General features: G+C 44.9%; 1 protein-coding gene and 1 pseudogene across 4 annotated transcripts; both read right to left on the minus strand.

The window, feature by feature from the left end:
- Window positions 1-254: 254 nt before the first annotated feature.
- LOC112874305 (casein kinase 1-like protein HD16) lies at window positions 255-15,465 on the minus strand. 4 transcript variants are annotated; one of them, XM_025937553.1, is made up of 17 exons: window positions 15,334-15,465; window positions 7,306-7,761; window positions 6,140-6,265; window positions 5,985-6,058; window positions 5,838-5,907; window positions 5,699-5,754; window positions 5,553-5,624; window positions 5,366-5,460; window positions 5,143-5,209; window positions 4,918-5,047; window positions 4,622-4,837; window positions 4,407-4,537; window positions 3,191-3,365; window positions 3,020-3,110; window positions 1,591-1,748; window positions 715-903; window positions 255-608 (listed from the first exon to the last, which is right to left on the minus strand). In XM_025937553.1, exons 2-17 carry the CDS (start codon window positions 7,714-7,716, stop codon window positions 549-551), a joined length of 2,121 nt encoding a protein of 706 aa, XP_025793338.1. In that variant the 5' UTR covers window positions 7,717-7,761; window positions 15,334-15,465; the 3' UTR covers window positions 255-548. The 4 variants fall into 4 exon arrangements, with proteins under 4 accessions (XP_025793338.1, XP_025793337.1, XP_025793340.1 ...); XM_025937552.1 differs by having other exon boundaries at window positions 7,306-7,769; XM_025937555.1 differs by lacking the exon at window positions 15,334-15,465 and adding an exon at window positions 7,871-8,184.
- A 773-nt stretch (window positions 15,466-16,238) lies between these two features.
- Window positions 16,239-18,690, minus strand: LOC112874307 (annotated as a pseudogene).
- Window positions 18,691-18,968: the final 278 nt, after the last annotated feature.

An 18,968-nucleotide genomic window follows, 5' to 3' on the forward strand; every position in this document is an offset into this window, starting at 1 on the left:
GCAACGTGAACTGATGCGCGCCGTGTTTAGTCGAGTGCCCATCCCCGAGGATATGGATGTAGTTCTTCCTTTTACATTTAGGTTACATAGCCCGTCACAGAAATTTCATCAAAACTTTGCATCTCCTGCGCTGTGGACAAATTATCGACAGATCGAAATGATTCACCCTTTAAGATCCATAATCCTTTAGTCTGTTGTACGGTGCAGCCAATTGGTCAAAACTTGCGTTTTCCTGTTCAGTGTGGAGGCAACCATTGAGAAGAAGGGCACCTGCTAGCTCAATTATATCGCCAAAGCTAAATGTGCCAGTGGTTAATGGAGAAAGCACATACAGCAAATATTAAGGAATATCACACTAGCTTGTGGGCAAGGTTCACATCTGATACAGCATCGCATATGATCCTTCACAACTAGAGTAGGATATTGCAAGAAGCCAATGCCAGCCATTTGCAATCCGATGCTATATGTGGAAGTTTGTTCCATCTCGCAGGTCTTCAGCCTCCACTGGAAACCTGAACTCCTTCACCTTAGAGCTTCAGACATAGCCGTCAGCACACAGTTCGGCCATAGCAGATCGAGGAAATATATAGGTTCTTCACCCATTTTTCCTAAATTTTTTGCTCCAAATGTTAGATTGCTCGAGAAGTCGAGAGAGGAAAAAAAATCTAGAAAACCGGTTCGCTAAATGGATAAATCATGGATGCAAATATATACCTTTACATGGTTGCTGGGGAAGGCGGAAGTCCGAAGAGTTTCTTGCGTCTCATCCATTGGTTTCCTCTTCGGCATGCTCAAGATAAAAGCAGCTTGGTCGGGTGTAGCTGCAGTCGATGTTATTCTGTAACCAGTCTCCCATCGATGATGAATCCCTTCGCTAGGATACAGAAAGTCCAACTCCACAACCTATGTTTGACGACAGATTCAGTCTTGTAGGGAGCCATACCCTGACAGATTGGTATTTACATGCCAGGCTAAAAGTGGAAGAGAAGTTTGCAGTCATCTGAATTATAGATCAATTTTACGAGTTGAAGACACTATCAACCCTTGCTGAGGGGAGAAGTAACTCTTCCGATTTTCTGAGTGATGAGCAAGCGGGCTTCGTATGGATAGGTTTCTACATGAATTCAGAACCCAACTTTGAAAGCCTCGGCATGTAGGGCCACCATTGATGAATTGCAGGCAGCTTATAATATAGAATGCACAGAAATTATTTAATTTAACAAGAATTTGCCCTACAATGCCGAGTTTCAACCCAGAGGAAAGCAATTCAGATTATGTAGTTTCAGGAGGTTGCTCAACGGCTCGGACAAGGTTGACATGGGGGGCAAAAAAAAATTATTATTGCTGGCAAAAGATTCATCAAATTAATTTCCCCAAAGGAAAAAAAATCAGATGAGGGGAATTGATGCATAATCAACGCCAAACGTACTGAAAGATGGAAGTTATAGCACACATGAAGCTAATTTGACACGAGGAACTACAACATTCATGAAAAATACGATAATCATTCTATATGATGTATTACAAAAAATAAACTAATAAACACAGCTTGTATTCTAAAAAACAGATAAATTCAGGTAGATAAGTAACCTGAGTAGCATAGCCCGAATTTCTGGACATGACCACTCCCCAGCGATTCCCAGCAGTAGCCATAGATGTTACATGATAGCCTTCTTTCCATTTTTTATTAATCCACTTATAAGGAAATGATTCACTGACTTTGTATGACTGCTGTGTGTAAGGAGTTCCTGTAGTGATGAGGCATACCATGTCAGAAGAATATCATGTGGAAGAAAAGACACCAACAGTTCACAAGGAACACAAAGTACACAGACATCCTGTCAACGCTCAGAAATAGAAAACTGTTCATGCCATCAGCTTATCACTAGTATATCAGAACTTTGACCAAAACTAAACTAACATTAGCAAGTACTAGCAGGTCGTTTATCAGAATTATGGCCAACGGCTACCTAATACGAGCAAGAACCCATAGATGGGGCATAATATGTTTCCCACAATGCTGTGGCAACCTCAACATCAGTTCTGCACAACCATATAGATTAACACCATATATGGCCTAGAAATATGGAGTCCGTGGAGCAGTTTTAGGGTACCTCAAAAATGCATATTTGGAAGCCTAGGCCTAAACATCATTGTAAAACAGGAAAGATTATCTGATTATTTGCACTCCACACAATAGAATGAGAATGACCACATTACTCCCTCCTTTCGTTTTTAGTAAGTGTATTAGGATAAGCTTCATAAATATTTACCAACAATTAGTCAAATTATATACATTTGTAGTGTATAAATGTTCATATTTCAGATATCTTTTAATATAACATTGATCTTGCAGCAATTAATGATACATTGTAAGATAAATTGGTGGTCAAAGTATAACTCTAGATTTCCTCAAATCCTAATACGCCTACTAAAAATGAACGGAATCCTAATATGCCTACTAAAAACGAATGGAGGTAGTACTTCGCAAGCAGCCAAGGCTTTAAAATCTCTATGGCATTCAGTATAACGCTTACTACACAAAAATAACATATCATAGATAAGTAGGAAACACCAATGACTATCCCTTAAAATAATAAAGGGCTGTCATGTCCACAGGACCCTCTTTACCTACAAGACCATGCTTATATAGGGAAGACTCAGATACCAAATCCTTGGGATGTAATTCAAGTTTCAACCGCATCCTAAAAATTTCACAAGACCCCTCATCTAAACATCCCCTAAGAGGGTGCTCGGAAGCGCTATCTGCAGCAGCACTGCGGCTGCAGCTGCAGCACCAACAACTAGAGTCAGCAGGGACTGTGCAGCCAGTAGAATCGAACACAGCCTTACAACTGATGCCACATTGTTGTATCACTGAGTCAAGTATGCAAGGCACATAACTTTGGTGCACAATAGGTTATGCCCAACTCTTGTTTCACTGTAACTGCTCATTTTCCACAGAAGAAAGCAGATATGATTACAGTAGCTTTTAGTAAAGAAAAGATAATCAACAAACCTTTGGACATTACAACCAAGGAACCTCCGTTGGTTGCTCCAGCAATTGCTGTTATGTAATAATTCTTCTCCCACTGCTCCATAATCCACTCCTGCAAACATACACAAGCTGATATCAGGAGATGGAGGGAGTGAGGGAGTGACAGAGCGAAAGAAAGAGATCATAGTGCACCTTGTGCAGAAACACTTGTGAGAGCTCGTAAACTTGAGAACAAAACCCAGTCCCAGCATCCATGATAAGAGCCCAGAAATTTGCTGAAGAAGCCACAGAACTGATATACAAGCCATCTTGATTACCTTTTTCTATATGCTGGTGCAGCCTTGCATCAGCTACATTATAATGGTATCTAAAGACAAAAGAAGTATTTTACAATCAAATTTAAATAACAATATTTAATTAGGGAAAAGCGGTAAAATATGAATCAACAGCTGAATAACTGGGGGACTTCATATATTTCAAACTAAGAGCAAGAATGCATGCATACACAGAGAATAGGAACTGCACAAGCTTAGATTGAGCATCAGTTGAACTAGGATGTAGCGCTTTAATTTTAAATTGTACAGCAATGTTGATTGCTGCTTTTACCAGGACAATGTGTGCCAATTAAAGGTCATGCAAGATGTATGACAGTTCAAAGGGGAGTTCACACTAGCGCTATCCCAAACATGACCAAAAAGATATCCTGATTAATTCAGCTAGAATTATCCAATGCTTAAGAATGTAGTCTTGTGAATCCAATCATATGCTTGACATCATTTAAAAAGGTTCTTGGTATCATGAATGAAACCCCCAACATCACTAAGTTCCAGCTCTAGTTTCCTCCTATGTTTATGTTATGTCTTGAAAGCATGTTGGTTGCAATGTTGATAAAGCGCAAAGCAGGGCATAAAAACCAGTTTCTCAGAGAAACTAAAGCATGATCGTAACAAGTTTATGTTTGGTGGATAATCTGTATAGTACAGAAGATAGCCCAAGCTGAACTTTGATAGCAGAGAAACAATAAGAAGCCTCATGAGATAATAGGTGTCTATTCAACCTCGACCAGAGGGAAAGACATCCCTCTGATTTTGTCTTAAAGAAGCTGGTACCAAGATTCGAACCCAGGCCGGAAACAGGGAGCTTAACGCTCTAACCATTATGCCGCAAGAATCTTTGGTACTAAGTGTCTATTCAAATCCATCACATTATGATAAAGAAACAAACAAACCATCATCCAGAGTCAACGATGACACCATGCACTTTGAGCATTGGACGCGCTTAGTCCAGAACAGACTATCTTAAAGGGCAAAGGAAATATGACATCACAGTCTATAGGAGATACTGTGTTTGGATACACAAACATAAAAATAAAGAAATTTGTAGCACCTGCATATTTAAGTGCAATTACCTCTGCTTCATGGGCCGCCTAGCATTATAAACTGAAATCCATTGAGTTGCTGGGCTCCCCAATCTAATTTTCTTCTTAGGTTGTTCGTCGGCGTCCAGATGTGCAGGTGTTCTTCCACGTTTCTGTCCAACCTATAGTTTGCACACAGATCCATGACCAAAACCACTACAAGCAAAACAAACAAGGATTTACATAATGGCCATAGCAGTGCAGACCTTTAGAGCTCCATCAATTCTGATGGGCCTTGAAGCAGGCCCTTCTATCAAACCATCAAAAAGAGAAATAAGCTTCAGGTAATTTGGCTCTTCATCAAATTTCATATTGGTGACCATCTCAAGAAAATGTTTGAAAGGAGCTGGACAGAAGCAACACAGTATCTCCGGAGAAGTGGCCATTTTCTTCTTACAAACAAGAAAACTCTTGTTATCTCCCTGCATATTAAGTCATTAGCAAAAATAGGTTCAAAGTCAGAATAGAAGATTTTGACACTGCTGAGCGTGCCGAAGGCTACCTGGTAGCCTTGCCAAGGCAATCTTCCTCTTATCAAAAAAATAAGGGTGTATGCCAGTGACTCCAGATCATCCCTCCTACTACCATTACGACCTAAATGGGCATGGGCACTAGCATATCTAGTTGTTCCCCTGCAAAATATAACGAGGAGATAGTTATATTAGTAGGTGACATAATTTAATACAGAGAAGCTAGTACAGTAGCATGCATACAAGATCTAGCTAACCTAAAGACATCTGGCCTCTGATCATACTGAACATGCTTACCAGATGCTGCTTCTTTCCACCTGGATGCTGCATAATTTTAACATTAACATAACAGTGAGGAAAAGGTCAGTGGGGCATAAAACACATGTGATCATGTTAAGTACCAATGCCAACTATTGAAGGCCATAGTCTTGAGACGACTATCTTCACATAGATACGAAATTATTTTGAACAAGAGGGTACCTAAACCAAGATCAATCAGGAAAAGCTTCTTTTCATCAGGTGATCCAGGCTGACCAAGCAAAAAGTTCTCTGGTTTCACATCGCCATGTACAAAGCTGACAATGATAGGAGACCATGTGACTGTTAGCATCAAAAGCATTGTAAAATTCATGTATCTTAGGATGATTATCAAATGCATTTAGATTACCCTTTTGAGTGAAGTTTCTCAAGAATTGATATGGCCTCAACAGCAATACAAGCAACCATATGAGGAGACATCCTGTTGGAGATGTTAATATCAGTAGGGATTAAGAAAGAATATGAACAAGGTAAGCAGATTGACAAGATACTTACGCCTGTCCTACAGAATTCCAAACATCCCAGAGGCTAGAACCAAGCATATCCATTACCTGAAATTTTAGAATCCTGGTTAAATAAAATGTCCAATAAAGTTTGGATACATTTTGCAGTTAATAACTAACTTTAAACTCACGAGAATGTAGTAGTCTCCCTGGCGACCTTTGTAGTGGACTGATGGAATGCCATAACAACCATTGAGAGTTCTAGTAAGACAAGATAATGAATCATTGTCTGCAGAGGATAATGTTAAATTTAGGAGGAGGATTGTGTAGGTTCTTACTGATAAACCTGCCACTCATATGGGGGGGCGTAGTTGCATCCCTTACTACTTCGATGCTCAAATTTCAGTGCAACCTACAGTATATTCACCAAGATTTTTGAATGGTGTACTAAATAGAACTTCAGTGTTCAACTGACAGAGGTAAAAGAAGGAACCTCATATGCATCAGGACCCATACGAGAAGATCCACCAGATACTCTTTTTCCAACATAGACCTGGCCAAAGCCACCTTTGCCTAACTTTCTACCAGTTAAATATTCTGGGGAATTACCTACTTGAACCTGCAACAATCATATAGGTGCTTAATTCATAGTAGTAGAACTCTACAGCATAACATGGTGTTGCAGGTAAGTAACAATATGGATTGGTAAAGAAATGACAAACTGAGGTAACAATAGAAAATTAGAAACCTATTTCTGCAATAAGACTTTATTTTGCCAAGTGAATGTGTCTTTAGTGCCCATTTCTAAAAATGTAAATGGAATGAACTGAAAGTGCCAGCCAAGTCTTCACAATTTTGTGCCAAATGGGGAATACAATCTCTCTGCTATACTTAGTCACTGAAAGACTAAAACCTACTGTATTCCCTAAGGGACTGCACATAAAAGAGTAGTTGTAGAGTGGCGTAACGAACTATTTCAGTAATCACTGAAATAACAACAACAACAAAACGACTAATTCAGGAAAGTTTATGTATATTATTTACATTTCTTCCAGGTCCTGGTGATAGTTCTTTCTATCATTACTTCCTGATAAAAGACCAATAGTATTGTGATGGTCCAATCCAACCATTGAGAACTTGATTTCTCTACTGAATGCTATCAGTTCCAGTACGTAGACAAAATAATACAATGCAAGCAAAAGTTCCTAGATTCCTCTCATACAAATAAAAATGCAACCTCTCAAGCACGCCAAAGCCAACAATTTTGTTCCTCTTCACCACTCAGATGGATCATCATCGTGGTAAGTTCTCGCTTTGGTTTTTCTATTTGTGTTTATATGAAACAAACGTGTATTGTGACCAACATATAGCAATGGGTACCTAAGACTGCATGCTACATTCTACAGGAAGGTTATCAGGTACAGCAAAAAGAAGCATGTTGGAAGTGAAAATAAGTGTAACTGATACAACAGCAGGACCCATGTGAAATTCAATAAATAATACAATCTCAATATGATGGAACTATTGAACCAACAAAACAACTAGACCAAACAACACAAGCAAAGGCTTTGTAAAGGGATAAAAGGACAACACTTGATCGATCAATCTACCAAATGATACATCATGTAAAGAAACACATCAGGAAAAGAGAAGCCATACCCTCTCAGGCACTGGGGTTGTTGTGGTGTCATCCTCAGCCACTGCAAATTTGTCCGCACTATCACCATCCATTCTTAAGCTGGCAGCCCGGTCTGCTGCCTTGCTCAAACAAAGGTCCTCCTGGGCTGTGCCGATAACTGCCTCACCAGCAACAGCTTCAGGGAGGTTCTTGCAAGGCAGATCAGTCTGCAAATCAATAGCCTTGAGCCTATTTCCTCTATGTTTTGAAGCTGACCTCCCTCTTCCCTTGGCAGCTACCTTGTTAACTTTACCAGCCGCAGCACCTTCAAACCTTCCAACCCTCCCTCGTGGAGTTGGCACTGCCGGACTCCCAACTGGATCTGCTGCCTGGACGTTGCCAACCTTGTTTGACCTCAGACCTCTCCGAGCACCACTTCGCAACTCTGGCATTATCCCACCATGCAACTCAGACTAGCCTTACATCCTTCCGCACTCCTTCGCATCTCCACATGAAAAAAATACCCAACAAAGAAGAATGAATTCACCAATCAAAGGAAAACCATGAGCGAAGCCAAATCAGTAAGCATCTGAATTTCAGCTCAACTGCTCGAGACTTGTTCCTTCACCACGCCGTGGCAACCAAACAATGACCAGTTCAGGTGGACAAAGGTGGGGGAGGAATCAGACTGGGGCCTTCATCGCCATCGTGAACCATCTTAAAGACACGACCTGCTTTCCAATCACCAGGGCCCTTTAAGCGGAATCGAATGCCGCCATGGCACAAAAGGAAGAGGCGGTATCTCCATCACCCGATGCCTCCCAGGGGGACTCCACCCAGGAAAATTCCACCTCGTACCCCAGATTACCACCAATCGGGAGCTGAATCACTTCTAGACTAATCAAAACCCGTCTCAGGGCGCCAATCCCACACAAACCGCGCATTCCTCCTGAATCCGCATTGACGCACCGCGTGACAAGCATCTGTTAGTTTGATTTCAACCCGGATCGGTCCAACGACCGATCCGGATTTGGATACGCGCCCCGATCGGGGGCGCACCGCCAACCCAATGGCGGGTGGGCCCCCGTCGCGCAGCGCCATAATAAAAGAGAGGTGGGGGCCGGGGGGCACGGATGACGAAGTTCACCGTGCGCCTACGAACTCACCTAAAACCCTAGAGACCCGATCCGAAGGGGAGGTGCTGAAGCCACGGGAAGCGCCACCGTCGCCTCTACGCCGAGCACCGCCGCCGCCTCTGCATCCACGTCGCCGCCACTGCACGGCATCGCCTCCGCCCGGGCGCCATCGTCCACGACTCCGGCATTACTCCCTCGACCGCATGGCCAACACCAACGAAGCCGGTTCATCCACCGGGGGTACGGATCTCTCTCTCTCTCTCGATTCCTATCTAGATTGATCAAGCATTATTGTCTAATTAGTAATTACCGAGCTAATGCATGATTAGAAGATCCTAATTGGTCTAACAATGGTATCAGTTTAGCCTATCTAATCTTGGTTAGTCTCGGGTAAGAGAGAAAGAAAGCATTTAGAAGGAGGGGAATAGCTTTAATCCGAAAAAAAATTGCAAGGCAAGAAAGAAAAATCTAGTCAAACCCTTCGGGGTGACAGATCCCGTAACACCCAAGCTCAAACCCTAACCCTAATTTGCAAGGGAAGGATCAAAAGCAAGACGCAAACCCCTCGGGGTGAAAGAACCCGAACGCACAAGGCATTCCCCGAACCCTAACCCTAACCCTAACCCTGGATCTAACCCCAAATCAAGAAAAGTAGAGGGCTTACCTCACCACCAGGAGCTCCCAGCTCCACGGGCAAGTCACGCCGAGGCTCAGCAGCCCCGGCGACCCTCCGTCGCCGCACAACAGATGCATCCCGAGCCACCCCGAGCTCGGGATCTCCACCGCGCCGTGTAGCGTGGGCCAGCAAGCCACCCCGAGCCCGCTCGACGGCGGTGCGCTCACATCCAGGCGAGCGCACTCGCCGGCGAGGAGGCCCGCGGCGGCGCCACACCTTCGGCCGCCGTCGCGCGGAGGAAGAGGAGAGGCCGGGAGGAGTGGGCGGGGGGGAGAAAGACGAAATGGCCCTAGGGTTTTGCGGGGAACGGGTGCGACGCGGGGTTTTACCCGCCCGCGACGGCCGGACGGCCGTCGGATTTGATCCGACGGCTGAAGAGAGAGGACGGGCGCGCGGGCCACTTTTGGCCCAGGCGGGAAGCAGCTTTCCCGGCCCAGGCCCAGGTTGCGGCCTGGTGCGCGGGGAAGCGCCCGCGAGCGCGCGTTAGCCGTGCTGGGCCGGGCCGCGTTGGGCCATTTTGGGCTCAATTTTGCCCGGTTTTGGGTTGCATGAACAGTGAGTTTTAATATATTTTCAGAAACCCTTTTCAAGTAATTCCAGTATGATTTGATCTCCGTTTTAAATTTCACCAACGTGAATTTTTTCTGTGGAGGGATAGTGAGTAAGAATGTTTCTGAAAATTAGCACTGTCTATTTTTCCGCTGCAAATTTAATTAAGTCATATCCTTTAATTATTTTAGACCCAACGAGATATTATAATTAAAGGAGTCAGTTTTCAGATTTTCAAGTTTTTTCTTCAGTTACAATATTGTTATTTTCTGACCAACGTTGATAATAGCAATATTACAATTTTTCAAGTCAGTTTTCAGTTTCCTATAGTTATAATATTGTTATTTTCTGACCAACGTTGATAATAGCAGTATTATAATTTTATTAAGTAAGTTTTCCATGCATTTGCTCTAATTCTGCCCAACGGTGTTTTAGAATTAATGCAGCTAGTTAATTGTATATCTTAATATTGACCAACGTTAAATTGAGATATGCAATTATTATTTTATAAAAGCAGTTCTCACCCTTCTTGATTTAAATTTCAGGATCTAATGCCATGACATTCATTAATGCCATACCGCCGTTGGATGGTTCCAACTATGGGGTATGGGCCCAGAAGCTAGAAGTGGCACTCGCACTGTCAGATATCGATTTCGCCATCACCTCACCGTTTCCCGCTTGTCCTGCGGAACTGGTGAGTGATCCGGAAGAGACGTCTGCCGCTTGGCAGGCTCGTCAGAGAGAACATGCAAGTGTTCAAATGAAATTTGACCTTGAGAAAGCAAAATGGATCTCTTCCAACAGAAAGTGTTTGATGGTGATCAAGAGCTCCATCATAGATAGTATCAGGGGAGCAATCCCAGAATGCGCCACCGCAGTCGAGTACTTAAAGAAAGTTGAGAGCCAATTCGTTGGCTCTTCAAAAGCTTATGCTCAGACTCTGATTCAGAGGTTAGTCAATGATAAGTACACTGGCGGTGGTGTGAGAGAGCACATACTGAAAATGAGCAATATGGCATCTAAGCTAAAACCTATGGACATGGAGCTTCCTCATGCCTTTGTTGTCCATTTGGTTCTGGCTTCTCTGCCGAAAGAGTTTGAGACGTTTGTTGTTAACTACAACATCAGCCCAGACACCTGGGACTTAGAGAAGCTCATTGCGATGTGTGTGCAAGAAGAGGAAAGGCTCAAAGCCTCGCATGGTGACACGCTCAACTATGTTAGGCACAACAAAAGAAACAACTCTTCAGACAAAAACACGAGGCCACAAGGGAAACCTCAGTTCAAACGAGGTTTCACTTCTTCTTCTTCTTCTTCGACTCACCAGGGCAAGGGTGCGAAGAAAGATCAACCACACATTGAAAAGGATCAATGCATGTGGTGCCACAAGACGGGACACTACAAGAAAGATTGCCCAGATTTTCTTAGGCATTTAATTAAGAAAGGTGAGGATGTTATCACGTTTATCGATGAGACCCTGTACGTAAGTTATTCTAAATCTACTTGGTGGATTGACTCAGGTGCAACTGTTCATGTTGCTAATTCTTTGCAGGGTATAAGTACAAAGACGATGCTACAAAGAGGGGATAGATGGCTGAAAGTCGCCAATGGAGTTAGAGCCGACGTTGAAGCAGTTTGTCAACTCACGTTAGAATTAGAGAACGGCTTTAAACTCCAGTTACATAATGTTCTTTATGTACCCTCTTTGTCTAGAAATTTAATTTCAGTATCATGTTTGGCAGATGATGGTTATAAGTGCCATTTTGGCAAAGAACAATGTGAGATTTTATTTGAAAGTCAGTGTGTTGGTCTTGCCATCCGACAAGACAAACTTTATATGTTGCCTATGCATGAGACTGTAAATTCTGTTAGCAATACCACGGGTATTGAACGCACGTCTAACGACGCAAGTCATAAGCGCAAACGATGCGATAACGAAAATTCAGCGAAATTATGGCACTGTCGTTTAGGCCATATTTCGAGGGGGAGAATTGAGAGATTAATTAAAGAAAATATTCTCAATCCGTTAGATTTTTCAAATGAAGAATATTGCATCGATTGCGTTAAAGGAAAGTACGTTAAGAAAATAAAGAAAGGAGCTAAACGCAGTTCAGGGGTTTTGGAGATAGTGCACACAGATATCTGTGGTCCATTTCCCATAAAGTCCGTGGACGGTTATGATTCGTTCATAACGTTTACGGATGACTATTCGCGTTATGGATATATTTATCCAATTAAAGAAAGATCGGAAGCGTTAGATAAATTTAAGATTTTTAAGGCTGAAGTAGAGAATCAGCAAAATCTTAAAATAAAAATAGTAAGATCTGATCGTGGAGGTGAGTACTACGGTCGTCACACCCCGTATGGCCAAGTTCCTGGACCTTTTGCAAGGTTTTTACAGGAAAATGGAATAGTAGCCCAGTACTCTACACCGGGCGAGCCTCAGCAAAATGGAGTCGCTGAAAGACGTAACCGTACCTTAATGGATATGGTGAGAAGTATGCTAAGCTACTCCACGTTACCGATTAATTTGTGGATGGAGGCGTTAAAAACCGCCATTCACATTCTTAATCGCGTACCGAGTAAGTCGGTGCCCAAAACACCGTACGAGTTATGGACAGGGAGAAAACCCACACTAAACTATTTACATGTGTGGGGCTGTCCAGCTGAGGCGAAAGTATTTAATCCAAATATCGGAAAGTTAGACCCTAAGACAGTAAGTTGCCATTTCATTGGCTATCCGGAAAAGTCGAAGGGTTATCGTTTCTACTGTCCTGATGGATATACAAAGTTCGTAGAAACGAGACACGCTGTCTTTTTGGAGGATCAGATGATGAGGGGGAGCACGGTAGCTCGGAAGATTGATCTTGAAGAGAAGCGGGTCTTCGTACCTACTCCGATGATCCAAGATCCCTTTTTCGGGTTGCCTGTTGCTGCTTCACCTACGGCGTCAGCACCTATTACTAGTTTTTCGCCAGTTGCTGCATCACCTACGGTGCCAGCACCTGCTGTTAGTTCCCCAGCTGCGGCGACAAGTCAGAACGAGGAACCTGTCCTTCAGGATCCGATAGAACCGATAGCCGCGCATCAAGGGGAGCAACAGCAGCCCCAAGAGGAGGAAGTGCCGATAGCTAAGGCACCGAGAAGATCTCAAAGAATAAGAAAGCCCGCTATTTCGAGTGATTATCAAGTCTATAATAGCGAGGAAATTCAGATGGAGGGTGATCCCACTTCGTTTGAAGAAGCCATGAGAAGCGTTCATTCGTCTGAGTGGTTGGAAGCCATGAAAGACGAAATGAAATCGATGAGTACCAACGATGTTTGGGATTTAGAAGAAATTCCTAAAGGGGCCAAAACAGTGGGCTGCAAATGGGTCTACAAGACTAAATGTGACTCCAAAGGGAAGATAGAAAGATACAAAGCGCGACTTGTGGCGAAAGGTTTCACGCAAAGAGAAGGGATAGATTATAATGAAACATTTTCTCCTGTTTCATGCAAGGATTCCTTCAGAATTATAATGGCGTCAGTGGCACATTATAATTTAGAATTACATCAGATGGATGTAAAGACGGCATTCCTCAATGGGGATCTTTATGAGAACGTTTACATGGCACAGCCGAAAGGTTTTGTCGTGGAAGGAAAAGAAAGGATGGGATGTCGTCTAAAGAAATCCATTTATGGGTTAAAGCAAGCCTCCAGACAGTGGTATTTAAAATTCGATGAAACCGTAAGAAAATTTGGTTTCAAAGAAAATGAGGAGGACAACTGCATTTATGCGAAATTTAAGAATGGAAAATTTGTTTTCCTTATCTTATATGTGGATGATATTCTGCTTGCTAGCAGCGATATTGATCTGCTATTAGAGACAAAGAAATTCTTGTCCTCGAAGTTTGATATGAAAGATTTAGGTGAAGCCTCATTCGTTTTAGGAATTGAGATTCACCGAGACAGAAACAAGGGGGTTTTAGGATTATCGCAGAAAGCATACCTAGAAAAGGTACTAAAGAAGTACGGTATGCATGCGAGTAAGCCAACACCTGCTCCTATAGTCAAGGGCGATAGTTATGGGAAATTTCAGTGTCCCAGAAATCAGTACGAAATCGATCAGATGAAAGCGGTACCATATGCTTCAGCTGTCGGAAGCCTACAGTATGCTCAAGTATGTACACGCCCTGACTTAGCTTTTGTCACCGGGATACTTGGCAGATTCCAAAGCAATCCAGGGATAGAGCACTGGAAAATGGTTAAGAAAGCCTTGCGTTATGTGCAAGGAACGAAAGACCTCATGCTAACGTATAGGAGATCTGAATCTCTAGTGATAGAGGGTTATTCAGACTCAGACTTTGCGGGAGATAAGGATGATAGAAAATCCACGTCAGGTTATGTGTTTACTCTCGCAGGTGGAGCTATATCGTGGAAAAGCTCCAAACAGACAGTAACTGCATCATCTACGATGTATGCAGAATTCATAGCTTGTTATGAGGCATCGGGGCAGGTTAAATGGCTAAAGAAATTCATACCCGGATTAAGAGTGGTTGACAGCATAGAAAAACCACTAAAGATGTACTGCGACAATGAGCCTACAGTATTTTACGCTCACAACAACAAGTCGAGTGGAGCTGCCAAACACATCGACATAAAGTTTTATGTTGTTAAAGAGCAAATCCAGGATCATATAATCAGCCTTGAGTATTTGAGCACAAAGAAAATGTTAGCGGATCCGCTCACAAAAGGCTTACCGCCCAATGTGTTCAGAGAACACTTAGCCGGCATGGGTTTACGGGAAAGCCTATGATTCCTGGATAAGTAAGGGCCCAAAAGTATGGTTCTGTTTCAAACGAAAAAGTATGTTGTGGCTGTTAATCCAATAGTAATAACTGTTGCGACGAGGCATGCTCAATATATTTGATCTGAATGAAATCGAACGTAAGAAGTAAGTAAGTAAGTTGAAATCAAAGGGGAGAATGTTAGTTTGATTTCAACCCGGATCGGTCCAACGACCGATCCGGATTTGGATACGCGCCCCGATCGGGGGCGCACCGCCAACCCAATGGCGGGTGGGCCCCCGTCGCGCAGCGCCATAATAAAAGAGAGGTGGGGGCCGGGGGGCACGGATGACGAAGTTCACCGTGCGCCTACGAACTCACCTAAAACCCTAGAGACCCGATCCGAAGGGGAGGTGCTGAAGCCACGGGAAGCGCCACCGTCGCCTCTACGCCGAGCACCGCCGCCGCCTCTGCATCCACGTCGCCGCCACTGCACGGCATCGCCTCCGCCCGGGCGCCATCGTCCACGACTCCGGCATTACTCCCTCGACCGCATGGCCAACACCAACGAAGCCGGTTCATCCACCGGGGGTACGGATCTCTCTCTCTCTCTCGATTCCTATCTAGATTGATCAAGCATTATTGTCTAATTAGTAATTACCGAGCTAATGCATGATTAGAAGATCCTAATTGGTCTAACAGCATCTTATCATCAGAGCCGAAGCATTTCCCGGTCCGAATTCGCCTCCGGTGACCGAATCAGGCCGGCAAAGCCCCATCGGATCGCGCCCACGTACCGCCGGACGCCCGACGAGCGATCCGATCGTGCGGAAACCGGGACCCGCCGCCACGCGCGCGGATCAAAAAAAAAACGGAGAAACAATGGGGGGCGGGCGGAATGGAGAGCGCGCGGCGGTGGAGCAGCAGCGAAGAGAGACTTACATCGGTAGCATCTCCGCGGCGACGGCGATGGCGGCGGCCGTAGTGCGGCGCCTCGGGAGCCGTGCGGCGGGGCGTGGCGACCGGGGGCAGAAACTGCGGAGCGGAGGCGCCGGCTCTCTCCTCTGTCTCGCGTCTGTCGTGGTGGGAGCAGCGCCCGGTGTGTGCCGCAGCAACTCATGCAGGTGGAGGTGGCACGAGCCTGGGCTGGGGCCGGTGTCCTGGTACCGCCGACAGGTGGGCCCTACGCGGCAGTTGCGGAATTCTCTTTTATATTTTAAATTGACGGAAATGGCGCTGGGCCGCTGGCCGTCCTTGACATGTGGGCCATGTCTGGTGCCGCGCTTGACCAGGTTCAGAGGCTCCATTTGGAACTCAGGAATTTTCCCTCACGCTGCAGCCAAGGCCGTGAAAATTCCCGTTTCAAAAAAAAAGGCCGTGAAAATTCCTGTTTACATCAGACATCAAGTTTTTTAAAAAACAAAATATTTTAAAGTTTGTATAAACTTCATACGCGTAGCAGCACCTGAAATTTCGTAGCTTCGTTTGAAAACCGGGACGCTTGACAGTCATGTCATTATACTAAATATGCATTGCACGTGGTCATGGCATGTTTTATTAGTTTACTTCTGGTTGTTCAAAAAGCAATGGCGTGTTCTACTGTTCAGCGTTAACCGGTCAACTAATCAGCCACACAGTGCGTGTACTGAATTTCTCAAGATCTTTTCTGATGGTGCGAGCAACCGGTGATCACGGCAAGTCAAGCCAAGCCGTACCGGTTCCGTGAACAAACATGGAATCTGAGCAGCTAGCAGCATCCTTTGCATCGCCAAGCAAAGTAAAGCACAAGGCACACGTAATTATACATTCTTCTTAATTTATTTAAACCAATTTAATAACAACGGATGATGTGATTTTATTGGAGCAGGAAAGAAGCAAGCTGTACAACTCATTCCAGAATTATCTGAGGAGGCCAGCGAAACCCAGCCGTGAGGTCATCGAGCACCTCAGCTCGCTCGCACTCGTGCCACTCCCGGCGGCGTGGGACGATCTGCCGCGCCCTGACCTCCCCGTCGAGCAGGTGGACGCGCCTCAGCAGCGGCGATCTCTTCATGATCAGCCTGACAAAGCCGGTCTGCCATCCCAGTCCTTCGAAGCCGGCCACGACGAGCTCCTTCAGGCGAAGGTACCGAGCCTGCCGAGCACCGGCGTCCAGACTGTCGCAGAGATCACCTGCGCTTCTCTCTTCTGAGCTGTTGTCAATCTGCATACGAATTTCAGAACAATTTGGTCTCTTTTACAATTGCTTCCCAGCATCCACGCGCACACGTTTTTAGTAAAGTTAAGTGGTCAGGAAACAGCATACATGAACATGGAGTGACTCCAAGGCTGGTGTTGCGTCGAGCAGCAGGAGAATCCATACGCATCCCAGTTCACTGGGACATTTGCGATGAACAGCTTCTTGAGCTGGGTGAACTCGCTGAGAACAACAAATGGTTCGATCCACATCTGCATACAGCGGTTTTTATGTGGCAATGCAATGCTGACACACAATTAGTTTGTATAAGAGATGGTTACTCATCTGGGGCCCTTTGAACTGCAGAACAAGGCAATCTAGCTGTGGGACCCTTTTGAAGAACTTGCTCGGTGGATGCCCTCTTGGAACCAGATTCATCATCTATGTCATTATCTTCAGTTTGTAAGTAGTCCAAGCTCACACGCCTGAGCTGAGGCACCTCACCGCAGGATTACTTGGTTGGGCGACCGCGGCAAACAAAAACTTCAAGACAAGGTAGACAGGTCAGATAGATTTTCCCAAAGTTGCACCTGTCCAGTTGCAGATTCTTTAATTTCGACGATGGGGCGTAGATAAAAAATTTAGCTCGGTAATATCTTGACTGTGTGATCCTGAAATCAGTTAGCTGCACGCAGTTTGCAAGAATATCATTGACCATTCCCATATATGAACTTTCACTCAACGAGAGTTTGGTGAGCCTCTTTACTGTCAGGCAGTTCCATGAACAAACAGGCCCGCAATTGGTCAGCGCAAGCCGCTCCAGCCGCAAATTCCGGTATGCATCTAGCTGCTTGAGGTCATAGCACAGGCAATAGCCATCGCTAACAAGCTCAAAATCCTCAACGCCCCGCTTGGCAATGGCTGTGGTGATCCACTCATCAATATTCTCATGCCAACGCCCTAGCATTTGGAGCCTGAGCTTCTGGACAGGCCGGCGTTGACGCACATCCTTTGAAGCCAGAAGAAATGCGTTCAGGATGGCCGTGAGCGGCCGGATCGTGGTCATTCAACGCTCGTGCCGATCCTTGATGGCGTAGATATCATTCAGCTTATGCGCGTTCTTCTCAGCCTCATACCCTGCCTTAGCCTCCATGTTAAGGTGTTTCAGGACGGTGATAGCGTGGTGGGAGGATGTCATCGACAGCGAGGTTATAGGATGTGGGCAAGCATCGAGGAAGATCACGCCATCGCTTAGAAAGGATGGTGGTTGCTATTTTAGTGCGTGTGTCTAACTTGTCAAGAATCAGGATCAGAATCTCGTCAGGTAAGATGCTGATCCTGTCATCATGTCTGGTACATTTCTTGCCAACGCGCATCTAAATTTTGTTTTGATTAGAAATAATGTGGGAATGTCAAATAGCTAGAAGCATTGGAAGGTCAAGATCACAAAATTTCATATTTTCACTGTTTCCACCAACCATTGTAAACGATCATATGCGTAAGAGGTCTCCTAATTGACCGATTTTAACAAGTAAATAGAGATACCAAGCTAACAATCCTGCAGTTTGGTTTATCAAGATTACAAAAATTCAGATTAACACCTAAATCTCATATTTTTACCGTTTCCACCTACAATTCTAAACTATCACATGAAATGAACAAGAGGTGTCCTAATCAACCATTTTTCACAACAAATAGAGATAATGAACGGGCAATCCTGCAGTTAGACTGAAGATAGCATGAGTTACACTCTGCTGTTGAGACTGGCAATCCAAAGATAGTAAAAGGAAAATGTAATATTATTCCACGATTTTGAAACACTGTGCATGTCAATGGTGGTTCTCCGCTGACAGATTTTCGCCGCTACGTACGAACAGATCGTTGAAGACACGCAAAACCACGAGGGCAGGAAGAGGGGGAGCGACCGAGGGAGGGAGGTACCTACCCGTTTGCGTTTGGAGGGCGAGGCGGCGACGTCAGCGGGGAGATCAGAAGCCTTCTGGAGCCGGCGATAGCGTCTAGGAGGCACCTCCGAGGCCATCAAATTTAACGGATGGAGGTCGCCGGCCGGCCGGCGGAAGGGGACCATGGCCTCGTCTCTTGATTGGGGGGTTCCAGCTCCGGGCGCGGGGGCTTTGCTTGGACGATTGGATTGGGCCCTCTCCAGTTTTGTCCTTTGGGTTGGGGGAGTGCGAGGCCAGACTCCTGAATTCTGTTATTCAAAAAGTTCAAGACCCATCCCAACACGGGGCTTCTATTCCCTGCATATACGAGTGGGGAGCGACGCGTCGCAGAAGGTACTCGTTCCCGCCACCGATCATCTTCCTGGTCTCCAACAGCTACTTTCGCCGCCGGATCCTATTGCCCAGTGCCTACCCCACTCTCACGCTCCACCCCATTT

This window comes from Panicum hallii, chromosome 9 (genome assembly GCF_002211085.1).
Source record: "Panicum hallii strain FIL2 chromosome 9, PHallii_v3.1, whole genome shotgun sequence".
Taxonomy (NCBI): Eukaryota; Viridiplantae; Streptophyta; class Magnoliopsida; order Poales; family Poaceae; genus Panicum; species Panicum hallii.

Coding starts and splice junctions, on each gene's coding strand:
- LOC112874305 (XM_025937553.1), bottom strand. CDS start 7,716: ATGCCAGAGTTGCGAAGTGGTGCTCGGAGAGGTCTGAGGTCAAACAAG. Junction 5,210..5,365: donor CCTGATTGATCTTGGTTTAG/GTACCCTCTTGT, acceptor AAAATTATGCAG/CATCCAGGTGGAAAGAAGCA. Junction 904..1,590: donor ATTCGGGCTATGCTACTCAG/GTTACTTATCTA, acceptor CGTCAAACATAG/GTTGTGGAGTTGGACTTTCT.